General features: G+C 40.9%; 1 protein-coding gene across 7 annotated transcripts in view; it reads right to left on the reverse strand.

Annotated features, from left to right (window-relative positions):
- LOC123769309 (MOXD1 homolog 1-like) overlaps window positions 1–18,263 on the reverse strand; it is a 103,842-nt gene that overhangs the window by 51,373 nt on the left and 34,206 nt on the right. For all 7 annotated transcript variants that reach the window (XR_011223840.1, XM_069309828.1, XM_069309827.1 and 4 more), the window contains exons 8-10: window positions 15,785–15,889; window positions 8,958–9,121; window positions 8,214–8,331 (exon numbers count right to left, since the gene is read on the reverse strand). Coding sequence is in view for 6 of the 7 variants with exons in the window: in XM_069309828.1 (XP_069165929.1) it covers window positions 8,214–8,331; window positions 8,958–9,121; window positions 15,785–15,889 (387 nt within the window). In the remaining variant the exon portion in view is untranslated. The remainder of the gene's footprint in view (window positions 1–8,213; window positions 8,332–8,957; window positions 9,122–15,784; window positions 15,890–18,263) is intronic.

The following is an 18,263-nucleotide window of genomic DNA, read 5'->3' on the forward strand; positions in this document are numbered from 1 at the left end:
GAAGACTTTTCAAGTGTGGCTCAGGTATGTCTAATTTGGGGGTGCTCTCGTCTCTGTCCAGTATCATTCCTATGGTTGTGTCGACTGGGACGACACTTGAGAATGAACCATGGAGGTTCGAAACGTCGTGCAAATTATACAAATAAGTGTAATACACTCTATAGTAAATCACTTCTTTTCTTCACCTTAAAAGTACGAAAATGAGTTTTGGAGAACTCCTATTCCAATTAAGCCCTGATGCTAAGAAAATAGTTAGAGGGATAGAAGCCCTAAACCAGAAAATAATAAATACAGAATATGCGGTCATATTCAATGAAACATATATATATATATATATATATATATATATATATATATATATATATATATATATATATATATATATATATATATATATATATATATATATTTTATTAAATATGACCGAAAAAGTAAGATTAATAATTCTAACACGAATTTTCTCAATCTTTCGTACATTATGCTTCACTGTTGGAGGTAAATCAAAAATCACTTCTCCAAAATTCATTTTTATTTCTAGTCTGACGCGACACGGGCGCGTTTCGTAAAACTTATTACATTTTCAAAGACTTCACAAATACACAACTGATTAGAACTTGCGTTTCCCTGATTTTATATCTACATTTGAGTGAGGTGGGAAGGGTGATGTGGCATTACATTTGAGTGAGGTGGGAAGGATGATGTGGCATTAGAGAATATTAATAGGGTATTAAAAGTATCAACACAAGACAGAACACGAAACAATGGATATTGAATAGAAGTGTTTGTAGAAAGCCTATTGGTCCATATTTCTTGATGCTTCTATATTGGAGCGGAGTCTTGAGGTGGGTAGAATATAGTTGTGCAATAATTGGCTGTTGATTGCTGGTGTTGACTTCTTGATGTGTAGTGCCTCGCAAACGTCAAGCCGCCTGCTATCGCTGTATCTATCGATGATTTCTGTGTTGTTTACTAGGATTTCTCTGGCGATGGTTTGGTTATGGGAAGAGATTATATGTTCCTTAATGGAGCCCTGTTGTTTATGCATCGTTAAACGCCTAGAAAGAGATGTTGTTGTCTTGCCTATATACTGGGTTTTTTGGAGCTTACAGTCCCCAAGTGGGCATTTGAAGGCATAGACGACGTTAGTCTCTTTTAAAGCGTTCTGTTTCGTGTCTGGAGAGTTTCTCATGAGTAGGCTGGCCGTTTTTCTGGTTTTATAGTAAATCGTCAGTTGTATCCTCTGATTTTTGTCTGTAGGGATAACGTTTCTATTAACAATATCTTTCAGGACCCTTTCCTCTGTTTTATGAGCTGTGGAAAAGAAGTTCCTGTAAAATAGTCTAATAGGGGGTATAGGTGTTGTGTTAGTTGTCTCTTCGGAGGTTGCATGGCTTGTGAAAAGCCATGCAACCTCCGAAGAGACAACTAACACAACACCTATACCCCCTATTAGACTATTTTACAGGAACTTCTTTTCCACAGCTCATAAAACAGAGGAAAGGGTCCTGAAAGATATTGTTAATAGAAACGTTATCCCTACAGACAAAAATCAGAGGATACAACTGACGATTTACTATAAAACCAGAAAAACGGCCAGCCTACTCATGAGAAACTCTCCAGACACGAAACAGAACGCTTTAAAAGAGACTAACGTCGTCTATGCCTTCAAATGCCCACTTGGGGACTGTAAGCTCCAAAAAACCCAGTATATAGGCAAGACAACAACATCTCTTTCTAGGCGTTTAACGATGCATAAACAACAGGGCTCCATTAAGGAACATATAATCTCTTCCCATAACCAAACCATCGCCAGAGAAATCCTAGTAAACAACACAGAAATCATCGATAGATACAGCGATAGCAGGCGGCTTGACGTTTGCGAGGCACTACACATCAAGAAGTCAACACCAGCAATCAACAGCCAATTATTGCACAACTATATTCTACCCACCTCAAGACTCCGCTCCAATATAGAAGCATTAAGAAATATGGACCAATAGGCTTTCTACAAACACTTCTATTCAATATCCATTGTTTCGTGTTCTGTCTTGTGTTGATACTTTTAATACCCTATTAATATTCTCTAATGCCACATCATCCTTCCCACCTCACTCAAATGTAATGCCACATCACCCTTCCCACCTCACTCAAATGTAGATATAAAATCAGGGAAACGCAAGTTCTAATCAGTTGTGTATTTGTGAAGTCTTTGAAAATGTAATAAGTTTTACGAAACGCGCCCGTGTCGCGTCAGACTAGAAATAAAAATGAATTTTGGAGAAGTGATTTTTGATTTACCTCCAACAGTGAAGCATAATGTACGAAAGATTGAGAAAATTCGTGTTAGAATTATTAATCTTACTTTTTCGGTCATATTTAATAAAATATGTCTACAGGAAAGACTGCTACCAAAATATACTAATATATATATATATATATATATATATATATATATATATATATATATATATATATATATATATATGTATGTTGTTGAATATGACCGAAAAGGTTTATGTTTTTCTACACTATCTGTGGTAATACAAATAACAATTCTCCGAAATTCATTTTTTAATTGTCTGACGCCTGAACGCGTTTCGTAATTCGTATTACATTTTCAAAGACTTAATTTACACACAAATTCTTCGTACTTATACTCTATTGGATGAGGTGATATGGTACAAAGGTTTTGGGTGAGGTGACAAACACAAGACAGAACACGAAACAATGGGTATAACTTGGATAAGTGAACATATGAATGGAAGTAACTGCAGAAGGCCTATTGGCCCATACTTCTTCTTGCCCTTCCATATTGGTTCGGGGTCATGAAGTAGGTAGAATATAGTTGTGCATTAATTGACTGTTGATTGCTGGTGTTGACTTATTGATGTGTGGTGCCTCGCTGATGTCATGCCGCCTGCTATCGCCGTACCTATCGATGATTTCTGTGTTGTTTGTTAAGATTTCTCTGGTGATGGTCTGGTTGTGAGAAGAGATTATGTGTTCCTTTATGGCTCTCTGTTGCTTATGCATTGTTAGTCGCCTAGAAAAAGACGTTGTTGTCTTGCCTATATACTGATTTCTTTGGGGCTTACAGTCCTCAAGTGGGCATTTAAAGGCATAGACGACATTGGTCTCCTTCAAAGCGTTCTGCTTGGTGTCTGGGGAGTTTTTCATGAGTAGATTGGCCGTTTTTTTGGTTTTATAATAAATTATAAATTGTATTTTCTGATTTTTGTCTGTAGGGATGACGTTCCCATCAACAATATCTTTCAGGACCCTTTCCTCCGTTTTATGAGCCATCGAAAAGAAGTTCCTGTAAAATAGTCTAATTCTGGGTACAAGTGTTGTGTTGGGTGATTCTCGCGAATTTGCATAGCGTTTAACCTTTCTTTTTATGATGTCTTCAACGAAACCGTTAGAGAAGCCGTTGTTGACTAGGACTTGCCTCACCCTACAGAGATCTTCATCGACTTCTTTCCCTCCTGAGCTGTGGCTTAGAGCACGGTCGACGTAAGCGTTGACAACGCTCCTCTTGTACCTGTCTGGGCAGTCACTATTGGCATTGAGGCACATTCCTATGTTTGTTTCTTTGGTGTAGACTGCAGTATGGAAGCCTCCGCTTCTTTCCGTGACTGTTACATCCAGAAAGGGCACCTTCCCATTGTTCTCCATCTCGTACATGAAACTCAACACAGAATTCTGCTGAATGCCTCCTTTTGAGCAGAATTCTGCTCAAAAGCTGCTGCAGACATCAGACATCAGAGTTTCATCAGAGTTGCCCCTGGAGGCTTTTGCTGTAAAGAATATCCGAGCAAAGACTGTTGTTGCTCGTATGTTGCAATTTTTTTCTACTTCTGGACTGCCTCGGGTCGTGCAAACTGACAGTGGTACTAATTTTAAGTTTGATATTTTTGAGAACTTCTGTAAGGACCATGGAATAACTCATAAGGTTTCTAGCCCATACCATCCACAGAGTCAGGGGGTAATTGAGCGGTTCCATCAAACCCTTAAGGAGATGCTGAAGACATTGTGCGAGAATTCCTTCACATTCTGGGATAAGAACCTGCCTTATGTTTTATTTGCTGCTCGAGAGGGGCTGCAAAGTTCACTGGGTTGTTCTCCTTTTGAGTTAGTCTTTGGCCATAAAGTTCGTGGACCCTTGCAAATGTTACAGGAGAATCTGTTAGGGAACGTAACGTTGACCGAAGGTTCGGCTTTCTTTGCGCAACACCACCAGAGACTCAAGGACTGCAAGTCGGCTGCACTAAAGTATCTTGGGAAGGCCCAAGAAAATATGAAAGAACGACACGATGCTAAGGCTCAGTTGCGGGTATTTAGCCTGGTGACCCTGTCCTGGTATTAAAGCCTCGACTAGGGAACACTATGTCCCACAAGTGCAAAGGCCCCTATATAGTGACAGAAAAGGTTCGGGACCTCACGTACAAAGTGAGGCACTCTGACAAGCATAACCAGGTGATGCTGGTACACTTGAACTGGCTGAAGAAGTTCCAGGGCCCCAGGCTCGTCACTTTAACCAATGTTTCCTTTTCCAGTGAGGGAGGGGATGATTGTTCTGGGGACCCAACTAATCTTTTTCTCAATAATTCTAGTTATGTGAATGCTGTGGAGGAGAGACTGTCCCATTTCCAGATGGTCTAACGTGAAGAGGTGCAGTCGTTATATGACGAATTCTCCAGTCTGTTTGGGGAGATCCCGACCCAGACTGATGCCCGTTACCTTGATGTCAAGTTGACGATCTACAGCCCCATTCGTCTTCAACCCTATCAGATGAGTCTGGAAAAAAAGGCCATCGTGCGGAACGAAATTGACTTCCTGCTCCAGCACGGCCTCATCCGGCCGAGCCAGGGCTCTTGGTGCTCGCCCTGCCTTTTGGTCCCCAAACCAGACGGCTCCTGGCGATTATGCACCGACTATCGGCAGCTCAACAAGGTGACCATTGTGGATGCCTAGCTGCTGCCCCTCCTAGAAGACTGCATCGACGAGATCAGAAACGCCAAGTACATCTCGAAATTCGATCTCTCGAGAGGATACTATCAGATCCCACTCACCGAACATGACAAGCAACTAACTGCGTTCGTAACACCCGATGGTGTCTTCGAGTATCAAGTGTTACCGTTCGGCTTGCGTAATGCCCCTGCAACGTTCCAGAGGCTAATGAACTCTCTGTTTGCAAATGTGCCAAATTGTCGGGCATATTTAAATGACATTGTGCTGTTTGATAGAAATTGGGCTGACCACATAGCTAGGTTATGCCAGTGTTTCACAGTTTTGAGAAGTGCAAATCTAACCTTAAATGCAAAAAAAGTGTCATTTTGGCCAAGGCACACTGACGTATCTCGATTATGAAGTGGGCCAAGGAAAAGTGTTACCTCGGCAAGATAAAATCAGTGCCATTCTGGAGTATCAGGTGCTCCGGTCTAAAAAGGACGTTCAAAGGTTTATCGGTATGTGTGCGTACTACCGACGCTTTTCTCAGAACTTTTCCAGTGTCGTCATTCATCTCACGGACTTGTTGGGGAAGGCCGTTAAATTTAAGTGGTCAACAGACTGTGCAGAGGCATTCAAAAATTTGAAATTGATCTTAGCTTCCGCCCCAGTGCTCACTAGTCCAAGGTTCGACCGACCATTTAAAATTCATGTTGATGCGTCTGACTCGGGTGCTGGTGCAGTGTTGTTGCAAACTGGAGGATGATCAAGTGGACCACCCAGTATACTATTACTCTGTGAAATTTGACAAGGCCCAACGCAATTATTCAATGGTGGAAAAAGAAGTGTTGGCGCTAATGTTAACATGTAAAAAATTTGAAGTATATCTAACAACTAATATAGTGGAAGCGTACACGGACCATTACCAACTGATGTTTTTACACCAGATGAAGGCAAAAAATAAACTCATCCTCAGGTGGGCATTGTACCTACAGGACTTAAATCTTTCCATTACCCACCTACCGGGCCGGCTCAACATGATAGCCTATGCGCTCTCCCAGTTACCTGAGTAACATTCATCTGAGCCACAGGAAGCCATATATCAACTATCATGCTTTAGTTATTTTTTTTTTAGGTTCTCCTGTGACATTAAATATTCCGTGTCAAGTTTATTTACTTCCACTTTTTTTTAGTATGTGTTTTTTCTTTCAGGGAATTTCTTTGTGTGTGTTTTTTCATTCAGCAAATTTATTTTTGTGTGTTTTTTCTTTCAGAGAATTCCTTTGTGCTTTTTCTTGCAGAGAAATTTTTGTTCTGGTTGACTTTCTTTTATGGCATAGATTTTCCCTTTATTCTCTGCATGCTCTTACAAAAAATACGACTACTATTCTAGTAGCCACATATTTTTTTCTCTGAAGAGGGGAGGAGTGTTACGACCCTGGGTTCCTTAGCTGGAAACCAGAGGTCAAATTGAGCTCTAAATGATTACTATACATTAATTCATAGAATTGGATCATGTGAGAAGGATATTTAATTACAATAACATTTATATCATGGCTCCTTAAAACCGGGGGTATGCCTTATTCCCGTCGCTCTTGCCAAACGTAAGTTGAATCTTGTTTCTCACAGAGCATTCAGACTCTAAGCTTGTTGTTGATTAAATATAATATTGAACTAGTTATCAGCTATTCTTAGAACTATTAAAGTAACTAGTAACGAAGGCCGATGAAGTCTTGTATTGTTTGTAGCTGCACGATCAACTAGGTAGCTTCCCGGCAACAACAACGTGAGAGAGCTCGAGAACTGAGTGCTGGTTCTGTCTTCTCTGGACTATTGTGCTTGTGGCAGCATCTTCCCTGTGTGGCTCTGTCTCCATTCTCCTCCTCTTTCTCCCTTTCCCTTACCTTAGTCTACAGTGATTCTCTAAGTTAAGTATAACCCTGTGTAACCGGTCTCTGGCAAAAGTGTGTAGTAGTTTGTGTAGCCTGAGCTAGTGTTTATATTCCCAAGATTGCTCTAGGTGGTGTAGTGAAACCACGTGTGCTCAAGTTGTCCCAGGCTACCTATAGCCTTTGCTAGTGCCCTATTCAAGTAGACTTTACCCTAGTGTCGGTAATTGTAAAACCTTGTATCCTTCCTATGTGGACCAAGGCTTTTAACGTAAAGTAGAGTGGTAAAGTAGTTATTGTTATTAAGGTGTGTGAGGGGTTATAAGAGGGGTTAATAAATAAGTTAATTTTTGAGGTGTATCCATTAATCCTGCTGAAGTGGTGTAGATGATTGTATACTAGACAACAGACCTGTTTCTAAAACCTTGAAGCATTAACAGGAACCTATGTTCCTTGGGGGCCGGGTCTATCTATCCCACTATTTTTGATACATCTTGATTCTAGCTATTGGCCCTTCTGAGTAACACTTCATACCTTCCTATGACAAGTACTTTATCATAACAGTGTAAACTGCTGCTCCAGCAGAACCTCTTTCTTGATCAACTGATCCGTCTGTGAAGATGTGTCATTGTAGGTCGTGAGATGGTTTCCATTTGTTGTTCTATGACTGCTTTGAGCCTCTGTGAGTCGCATACTGATTTTTTAACTGGTAATCCTTCAATGATTATTTTTAAACTCGATTCTTCCCATGGAGGAGGCTGCCGAAAGTGTTGATATGGTCTATCTTCCCCTTTGTTTCTAATGGTCCATTTCAAGTCCATTTACACACAAAATACATTCATACTTATACTCGTTTTTGGGTGAGGTGATATACCACAAAAGTTGTGGGCGAGGTGAAACACAAGACAGAACACGAAACAATTGGTATGAGAACATAAGAAGGAAGTAACTGCAGAAGGCTTATTGTTGTGAATATAGTTGTGCACAACTGTATTCTACCCATTCCAAGACCCCAAACCTATATGGAAGCAGCAGAGGAAGTATGGGCCAATAAGCCTTCTGCAGTTACTTCCATTCTTATGTATAACCCTAATCTTAGCTACAAAAATAGAGAGAGATAGAGGAACAGAGAGGTAGAGGGACAGGGAGAGAGAGAGAGGGAGAGAGAGAGAGGAAGAGAGAGAGAGAGAGAGAGAGAGAGAGAGAGAGAGAGAGAGAGAGAGAGAGAGAGGGAGGGAGGGAGAGAGAGAGAAAAAAAAAAGAGGGAGAGAGAGAGAGAGAGAGAGAGAGAGAGAGAGAGAGAGAGAGAGAGAGAGAGAGAGAGAGAGAGAGAGAGAGAGAGAGAGAGAGAGAGAGAGGTGAACTTTCTCTCACCTTGCACGAGTGGTTCCAGCTCCTGGTTTTGCCTGATCTGCCGGATCTTCATCTTGGACCCCAGAATGTGTGAGTGAAGCAGCACTTCGAACACCTTTATTCCATCCTCAGGTAAACCCTGGCATGAGGAAAGGTTCAAGCTTAGAACATCTGTAAGCTCAGCAGGTGGAGGTACATTCAGGTATATACAGAGGTACAGAAAGGACTACACATGTACGTGGAGGTACACACAGAGGTATACGTGCAAGCACATCCACATTTACATATACAAAGAATATGTAGAGGCACAGGTGTAGATACAGGTACAAGAGTTGAACATGTGCGTTTAGGGTGTACCTGCTGGGTACAGAAATATAGTGTGCCAACTGGGTACAGGAACAAGGTGTGCATGCTGGGTACAGTAATACAGTGAACCAACTAGGTACAGGAACAAGGTGTGCATGCTGGGTACAGTAATACAGTGAACCAACTAGGTACAGGAACAAGGTGTGCATGCTGGGTACAGTAATACAGTGAACCAACTGGGTACAGGAACAAGGTGTGCATGCTGGGTACAGTAATACAGTGAACCAACTGGGTACAGGAACAAGGTGTGCATGCTGGGTACAGTAATACAGTGAACCAACTAGGTACAGGAACAAGGTGTGCATGCTTGGTACTGGAATATAGTGTGCCAACTGGGTACAGGAACAATGTGTGCATGCGTAGTACAATGTACCAACTGGGTGCAAGAACAAGGTGTACCTGCTGGGTACAGTCGGGGTGACAGATGCCTACAGTGAGCCAGTGTGTGCCAGGAGGGACGACCAGCAAGGGGCTGATGTCATGGCCGATGGTCAGCACCCCGGCGTCGTGCTCTCTCAGCGTCTCCGTGTACAAGACGCGTAGACCCGAGGCGTCCACGATATCTGTACGAGGGGTGGTAACAGCTTTGGTTATGTCAGGCTGGGCTACACTAGGTTATGTTAAATTGGGTTAAAGTAGGGAAATTGAGGACTAGAACCACACACGGAGTCCAGTGCCCAACATATGTGGCACAGATGGTGCACAGCTCTAGTCAATGTTGCATGATAATGATAATGATGATGATGAAGCAAAGGGGATACTGATGTAATGTTGCAAAATATTGAAAACAAATTAAAAAAACTAATTTGAAAAACAAAATTGAAAAATGTCTCAAAAAGATCGTTTAGTGTATGCAGGGTAGGAAGTTCTATTTTATGAATGAGCGAAAACCTAAAATGTTTAGTCCGAGTATCAAAATAGTTCATTCATAGAAAAAGTTTTTTTTTTTTTTTTTAGTGATAAAAGTGTGGAGTAGTAGGAGATACATTTGAGTATGCATGGAGGAGGAGTGTAATAAGGTAGAGATGAATTCAAGTATGAAGAAGAATGATAAGAAATACGTGTGAATAATAATATTAAATGAATAAGATGGATAAACAGTCAACTCACGTGTGCTTTTAAATTTTATATAGTTTATTCTTATTATATATCACCTCCAAAGGGAATCTGCAACATTGTAACATAGATACCCAGAAAAAAATAATAAATTGGATCCCCCCCTTTACGGGTCCGGTCTTCAGGGCCCCAATTTATTACTTTTTCTGCGTATTTATGTTGCAGATCCACTTTGGAGGTGATAAAGAATAATAATAAATTATATAAAATCCAAAAAATATACTAAGAACAGAAAGAGATTATGTTAAAGGGTGTAGAATAATAACAATTATATCAAACATGATAAATTCACCTTATGAGAGACTTGATGAACTTTAAGTAAAAAGTGTACAAAGTACATAAACTTGCATCTCTAACAAATTTTCCTTGAACTGAACAAATGCCTATATATATATATATATATATATATATATATATATATATATATATATATATTTATATATATATATATATATATATATATATATATATATATATATATATATATATATATATTATATATATAAATATTTGAAATATTTTAATATCCTATCTTAAATGAATATCCTCAAAACGTAAAAAAAATACCCATTTCAGTAATTTAACTTTTGAAATAAACAAACATCTATATATCAATTCCTTTGAACAGTTAAACAGTTATGTGGGATGATGAATTGTTGATCATAAAACTGTTTAAGATACAGTGGAAGAGAGAACGTGTTTTATCAGAATTATTAATAAACAGGAACCAAAGTTTGTTACGAACAAGTGAACTAGTTACTTAAAGAATCGTGTTTGTGAAAGAGTTAATATAAACAAAGGTGAGAACCCTAGTAAAACATCAATAACATGCTGAACTTTGCATCTTTGTATTAAGTTGGTAGAAAGATTTTACTCATTTATACAGTATACATAAGTTTATTACTGCATAAAGTTGAGCATGTCTAGTTTTATATAAAACTTTAAGGTGATTGTAACTACATAATGACACGACTAGTAAGTTTTTTGTACTACATTAGGCGAATATAAGATTAAAATAGGAAAAAAATATAATTGACATATTATTTATTGAATGATGAACTCCGTTTGTTTTGGCAAGAGATTATTTTCGGCGAATTGAAGCATAAAGATGAGCTAGAAAGTATAAATTATAATTAAATGATCTTGGGATGTAATATTGCAGTCTAGGAGAGAATCTTAAAATGCATGAAGATGAGTAGAGAGTATCTTTCATAAGTAACTGCAAAGCAGTGAAAGACTAAATATGCTGGAAGAGCTATCTTGATCATTAAAATTATCTTTGATGACTCTGAGAATGGGTTTTAATTGTGTGAATAGTAATTTTGATGTCTTTGTGTGTATTCTCAATGACTGAGAAATAACTGATGAGATTAATAGCATTTTGATGAGAACGTCTGTGAGAATAACTTTTTGATTGCATGAACAGTATTTTTGACGCCTTTGTGTGTATTCTTTATGTCACTGAGAATACCTTTTGATGGCATGAATTGTATTTTGACGACTTTGAGTGTGTTCATGAAGAATAAAGATGAGATAAAAGTAATATTTGATGAGCAAAGATGTTTCGGAGAGATATTTTAGTCAAGAAATGATTCAAAGATGATTTACTCATCTATTTTCAGTAGTGCAAAGTGTAGTGTTAGTTAAAAACAAAGAAAAAATTGTCTTAGTAAATATGTAACTGCATAAAGCGAACGTTTGTTTAAGAACATTGTTTGTAAGAAATATCGAGATGATAAACAGAAATTCACTGGCATAGTTTCACAGTTAAATTTTGGTGAATGGATAAATAAAATACTTTGAAACTAACTAAAATATATATATTTTGAACTAACAAAAAAAAATAATTTGTTGACAAACAGTAATGCAGTTGATAATATGTAGCAATGAACTAATTACTGAAAGGAAGAAAAAAACAAGATATTGAAAAGTGCCTGAAGTGAAGTTGTAAAGAAAATGATTTGAACTTGCAAAGAACGATAATAACGTAAAGAAAGGGAAAGACTAAGAAATGAGAACAGAGAATGTGTGAATAATATGAACTGAACAGAGTGAGAACATGTAAGAACTAGTAAGAATAAGAAAAGAGAGTAGTGAGCTGAGAACATGAATAACGTGCAGCATGCTGTACAGAGAACATGTAGTAATAGTCTGAGAATGTGAAAAAATATGTAAGAACATATTGAGAATTTGTAGGAGCATGTAAGAACAAACTGAGACTACCTCATTCTCCTTTCGAGGTGGAGGAACGCATAACAAAATAATAACACCGCAGTCTCTTAATCTACGTACACCTGTACTAGCTACCCACGGTTATAAAAAAAATAAATACTGCTAAATGGAAGATGCATAAATCAGAGTTGAACTTGCAAGCACACTGGATAAATAAAAATATCAAGACATGTTGGCTATACTCACTGGTTATCAATAAATATTTACATAAAATAGGTTAAGATATAAGATGATATAAAAACTGAATGATAAACGGTTTAAAGACTATTACCCCTGTGGGAGGGGAGTGGTAGTACCAGCAGGGGTGGGTACGTGGGGTCGGTAATGTGGTAGTGAGCTACCCTGGGAGATTGCGGTCCTCGGGGAATGTCGTGTTTGGTAGGCATATGTGAGAAATAACTCAATTATCGTGTAAAATGTTCTTATTGTCTCTCCTATGCGAAAACTGCCTGATTGACTGAGAATAAAGTTATCTACGTATAGTTGAAAAGAAAGATTAAAAGATTAATCCTATGATTTCCCATGGAAACTTTTATAGAGGTTCCTAGTCAAATGTTACTCTCTCGCTCTCTCTCTCTTTATGTGTGTGTGTGTGCGTGTGTGTGTGTGTGTGTACTCACCTAGTTGTACTCACCTAGTTGTGTTTGCGGGGGTTGAGCTCTGGCTCTTTGGTCCCGCCTCTCAACCGTCAATCAACAGGTGTACAGGTTCCTGAGCCTATCGGGCTCTGTCATATCTACACTTGAAACTGTGTATGGAGTCAGCCTCCACCACATCACCCCCTAATGCATTCCATTTGTCAACCACTCTGACACTAAAATAGTTCTTTCTAATATCTCTGTGGCTCATTTGGGCACTCAGTTTCCACCTGTGTCCCCTTGTGCGTGTTCCCCTTGTGTTAAATAGACTGTCTTTATCTACCCTATCAATCCCCTTCAGAATCTTGAATGTGGTGATCATGTCCCCCCTAACTCTTCTGTCTTCCAGCGAAGTGAGGTTTAATTCCCGTAGTCTCTCCTCGTAGCTCATACCCCTCAGCTCGGGTACTAGTCTGGTGGCAAACCTTTGAACCTTTTCCAGTTTAGTCTTATCCTTGACTAGATATGGACTCCATGCTGGGGCTGCATACTCCAGGATTGGCCTGACATATGTGGTATACAAAGTTCTGAATGATTCATTACACAAGTTTCTGAATGCCGTTCGTATGTTGGCCAGCCTGGCATATGCCGCTTGATATGTGCTGCAGGAGACAGGTCTGGCGTGATATCAACCCCCAAGTCTTTTTCCTTCTCTGACTCCTGAAGAATTTCCTCTCCCAGATGATACCTTGTATCTGGCCTCCTGCTCCCTACACGTATCTTCATTACATTACATTTGGTTTGGTTAAACTCTAACAACCATTTGTTCGACCATTCCTTCAGCTTATCTAGTGTGTGTGTGTGTGTGTGTGTGTGTGTGTGTGTGTGTGTGTGTGTGTGTGTGTGTGTGTACTCACCTAATTGTGCTTGCGGGGGTTGAGCTTTGGCTCTTTGGTCCTGCCTCTCAACTGTCAATCAACTGGTGTACAGATTCCTGAGCCTACTGGGCTCTATCATATCTACATTTGAAACTATGTATGGAGTCAGCCTCCACCACATCACTTCCTAGTGCAGTCCATTTATGCAACTATTCTGACACTGAAAAAATTCTTTCTAACGTCTCTGTGGCTCATGTGGGTACTAAGTTTCTACCTGTGTCCCCTTGTTCGTGTTCCACCCGTGCTGAAGAGTTTGTCTTTGTCCACCCTGTCAATTCCCCTGAGAATTTTGTAGGTGGTTATCATGTCTCCCCTTACTCTTCTGTTTTCCAGGGATGTGAGGTTCAGCTCCTTTAGCCTTTCCTCGTAGCTCAATCCTCTCTACGTACGTGTGTGTGTGTACTCACCTAATTGTACTCACCTAATTGTGCTTGCGGGGGTTGAGCTTTGGCTCTTTGGTCCCGCCTCTCAACTGTCAATCAACTGGTGTACAGATTCCTGAGCCTACTGGGCTCTATCATACCTACATTTGAAACTGTGTATGGAGTCAGCCTCCACCACATCACTTCCTAGTGCATTCCATTTATTAACTACTCTGACACTGAAAAAATTCTTTCTAACGTCTCTGTGGCTCATCTGGGTGTGTGTGTGTGTGTGTGTGTGCGTGTGTGTGTGTGTGTGTGTGTGCGTGTGTGTGTGTGTGTGCGTGTGTGTGTGTGTGTGTGTGTGTGTGTGTGTGTGTGTGTGTGTGTGTGTGTGTGTGTGTGTGTGTGTGTGTGTGTGTGTGTGTGTCCTTAATTACTTATATAAGTTTCACTCACTATAAATATTGTCAGACAACAAATGGTGACATTATGCTGTTTATCATTTTTATCCAGTTGTGGAAAAAGTAGCATGATCAGTCAATGCAAGAATATATATTTATTTTCTCCCTATCTCATGCTCAGTGTAAGTGTTTCTCTCTCTCATGGTCTGTGTGTGTCTGTCTGTCTGTCTGTCTGTCTGTCTGTCTGTCTGTCTGTCTGTCTGTCTGTCTGTCTGTCTGTCTGTCTGTCTGTCTGTCTGTTTGTCTCTCTCTCTCTCTCTCTCTCTCTCTCTCTCTCTCTCTCTCTCTCTCTCTCTCTCTCTCTCTCTCTCTCTCTCTCTCTCTCTCTCTCTCTCTCTCTCTCACGGTCTGTGTCTGTCAGTCTGTCTCTCTATGTCTCCTCTCTCTCTCTCTCTCTCTCTCTCTCTCTCTCTCTCTCTCTCTCTCTCTCTCTCTCTCTCTCTCTCTCTCTCTCTCTCTCTCTCTCTCTCTCTCTCTCTCACGGTCTGTGTCTGTCAGTCTGTCTCTCTATGTCTCTCTCTCTCTCTCTCTCTCTCTCTCTCTCTCTCTCTCTCTCTCTCTCTCTCTGTCTCTCTCTCTTTCTCTATTTAGAGAGTGTGATATTTACTAGACTGCCTGACTGCTAAACTTAATGAAGTTTAAATAAAAATAATAACATGTGGATATTATTTTCACTCACTCGCTGTTTATGACATGATATTAGTGAATGGTAAGTCCATTAACGCCATGGTGAAGGAGGAGGGAGCTCCCTCTCAGAAGTGGGGATCAAGAGTTGACAGGTATTGACAGCTGCCAGGTGGGGGTTGTAAGGGGTGGGGGAGGATGTGGTTACGCCAGCACGGGGATGGGTATGCAATTCAATTACTACCTCCATAGAGAGAGATGTTTTGTGTGAGGGTTCATAGATACAACCCAGCTGCTGGAGGAGCCTCGTGCCATACAGAGTCTAAAATTGGTATAAGATGTGCCCCATTGTGTTAATGTGTTTGGTGTGTGAGAGGGAAACAGGGATAAATTATTGTTACCTGTGTTCTTCACCACAACTTATTGCTGGAGGCGGAGAGAGTATGACATCACTTACTGCACACTTGGGTTGACTATGAATTATTATTATTATTATTATTATTATTATTATTATTATTATTATTATTATTATTATTATCATATAACAATATACCCTATGTAGTTCCCTATATTTTTGTGTTAAACTGTACACTAAACCATACAGGAAGTGTTCATTTGGACTGTAATGAAGGAAAGAGTGGCTAACATCACCAGTCAGAGCTCCTGTCACTGTACATGGGAGTGACCTGCAACCTTGTGGTGAAGCAATGGAGGGAATGGTTTTATGCAGGGAGCTGTGTAATAATGAACCAGATGGGGGGTATAATGTCCTCAGAACTGTTATAATTGGTAGTTTTGTCTGACCTGGTGTAGGAATTAACCAATATAATGAATGGGTAATATCTACCTAACTTTAAGGTAAGGACATAATGGTTTAAAGCTCAACTGGTGTGAAGTAGAGGCAACCCTCACCTTGCTTGAGGTCAGGATTGTCATAATGAATTTCCTTCAAGAAATAGGTGGCGCCTTCGTACTCCTCACCCAGGGGAAGACCCACGTTTTCCGGATATAAATCGCCTGTACAGGTAAAAACATTTTAATGTTGTGTTAGATTTAGCTATTCAGAACGAAATGTCCATGTAGCACAGGCTATAGTGAGCCCATAAGTTGAAGGTAAGGTTAGGTAAGGTTTCGTAAGGTTAGGTAAGCGTTAATTATATGCAGCCACTCGGGTCCCTGGGTACAACACCCGTCCTGCAGAGAATGACTAAAGTATGCAGATGGATTAACGGACATAACAAATGAGGGATATTAATAAAATGTTTAATTTATAGACACAAAATACAATACGAAACACTGGATATAAATTGGCTAAGTGTAGATTCAGGAAAAACCTGGGTAGATAATAGTTTGGAAATAGGTCTTGATTGTTGCTGCAGGAGGCGGCTAGTTATTGTGCACTCTATACTCATCCTGTGAGTGGTAGGGGCAAAAAGGAATACAGAGGGCACTAAAGGTCTTTATCAGACCTCAATGGCGATCATTGCACTGGAAATAGGGTAGTTGAGGTAAAGAATAAATTACCGGGTAATATAACAGTCATGAGAGCACTTGATTGTTTCAACCGTAGGTTAGACAAATACAAAATATAAGGGCAAAATTTTGGTTAGATATAAACAGGAGCTGCCTTGTATGGACTAATACTAATACTTCTGCAGTTTCACTATTCTTATCTTCTTAACTAACCTAAAGGTAAAGAAACTCGGATGCAGAATTTATCAAAATGTTAAGTAACCAGACTATGTCAGGTTACGTCATTCTAGTCACAATAATGAGGCTAAAGATATGATGACCAAACAACATTCCATTCACTTGAGCTCTAGGAGACTCGAACCACCGACTACACACGAGTGAAGCAGAAGCTCTTTCGACAGAGTTATTGAGTAGTTTTACCATACCACACATCACAAGATGAAGAAACCGTGACGTTACAGTCCGTCCTGGACTATAATCAAGTCGTGTGTGAGGGAGAGAGGTTTGATTGATTTATGAAGATTAAGCCACCCAAAAGGTGGCACGGGCATGAATAGCCCATAAAGAGAGTGAGAATGTTGTTGCTGTTTTAAATTCAGCTACTGGAATAAAATTTCCCTGTATCACCAGCTATGGTGAGCCTGTAAGTGGAAGCACTCTGGAGTCATTATCAGCATCAATAGCTGATACTGGAGATGTAGGGATGGGGTCCATGGCTGCACCAATCCAATCCAAGACCATAGGGTTGGTCAGATCAGTGAATTGATGGGGCAAAGACGTCACTAATAGCTGAGTGCCACTAGAGTCATAAAGGCTGTCGGTGGGCTGGCCGGTCTAAGTAAAGATGTCCGGGTGTTACAAGAGCATTGGTTTCCTAATCCCGGTTCCCTGATGTTGGTAGTCTGGTCGAATTTCCTTCTTCAAGGTGCCGTAGTCGAAGAGGTGGTCGAGGCGTTCTTGAGGGACGACCATGCTAAGGATCCGTCCTGTTTCCCTGCACTTGAATTCCCAGTAGTCGTTGTGGATTATGGAGTTATGCTGTCTGTCATCTTTGGAAAGTTTGCGGCCATGTTGGATATATCCGGAGGAGGCAGCATAGGGACATGTCAGTTTGGTTTGTGCCGGTACAGAATCTGGAGGGGAAAGATGATGCCTGGGCGGCCGCATGAGGGGCGGGAGAGCCGGTGACAACGACTGAAGCATGGGAGTCAGTCGAATCATCGTGGTCAGCTTCCTTGGTTTCGTCTTTGTAGTCATTCGAGTCATCAGAGTCGGTCGAGTCATTGGAGTCGGTCGAGTCTTCAGTGCCGGCTGTCCTGGGGGCTGCTGCCGTCCCTGTCATTGGGGCAAGCTTGGGGACTGCGGAGTCCCTGTGGCCGGACGGTGAGGGGCCCCCATAGTGTCGGCTCAGGAGTCCCTGGGGAAGAGAGTCCGGGCGTTGTTGAAACTGGAAGAAGGTCATCAGATACAGCAGCTGTCTGAAGTCCATTCGCGACGACCAGCCTGTTGATGACGGGGATGTAGCGGGTATTGTCGTTGCCCGCCATTTTGTCGGCGAGGTGAAGGAGGATAGGCAGAAGGATGATCTTGGTGAAGGCTGCAGGCTGGGCCAGTGGTGGTGTGGTCAGAGGTGGCGCGGTCGGCTGGGTTCGGCGTCCCGTGGGGCTGGGCAGTAGTGAGGGAGTCACATGTGTGTTCCCGGGTAAGACAGGGAATTCTGACGGGAGTGGGTTTGCTGGTCGAGGTATTGTGGTGGAGGATGCAGTAGCAATCATCTTTTGGATTTCCCCCTGCCAGAAGAGACAGTCAGGTGAGACCGCAGAGCGTGGGCCATTGCAGAGCAGGCAGCGTCGGTGGGAGGATGTGCGTCCGTTAAGTGGTGCTCCTGGGCGCAGAAACTGCATCTCTGCTCACTCGG

This window comes from Procambarus clarkii, chromosome 66 (assembly GCF_040958095.1).
Source record: "Procambarus clarkii isolate CNS0578487 chromosome 66, FALCON_Pclarkii_2.0, whole genome shotgun sequence".
Classification (NCBI taxonomy): Eukaryota; Metazoa; Arthropoda; class Malacostraca; order Decapoda; family Cambaridae; genus Procambarus; species Procambarus clarkii.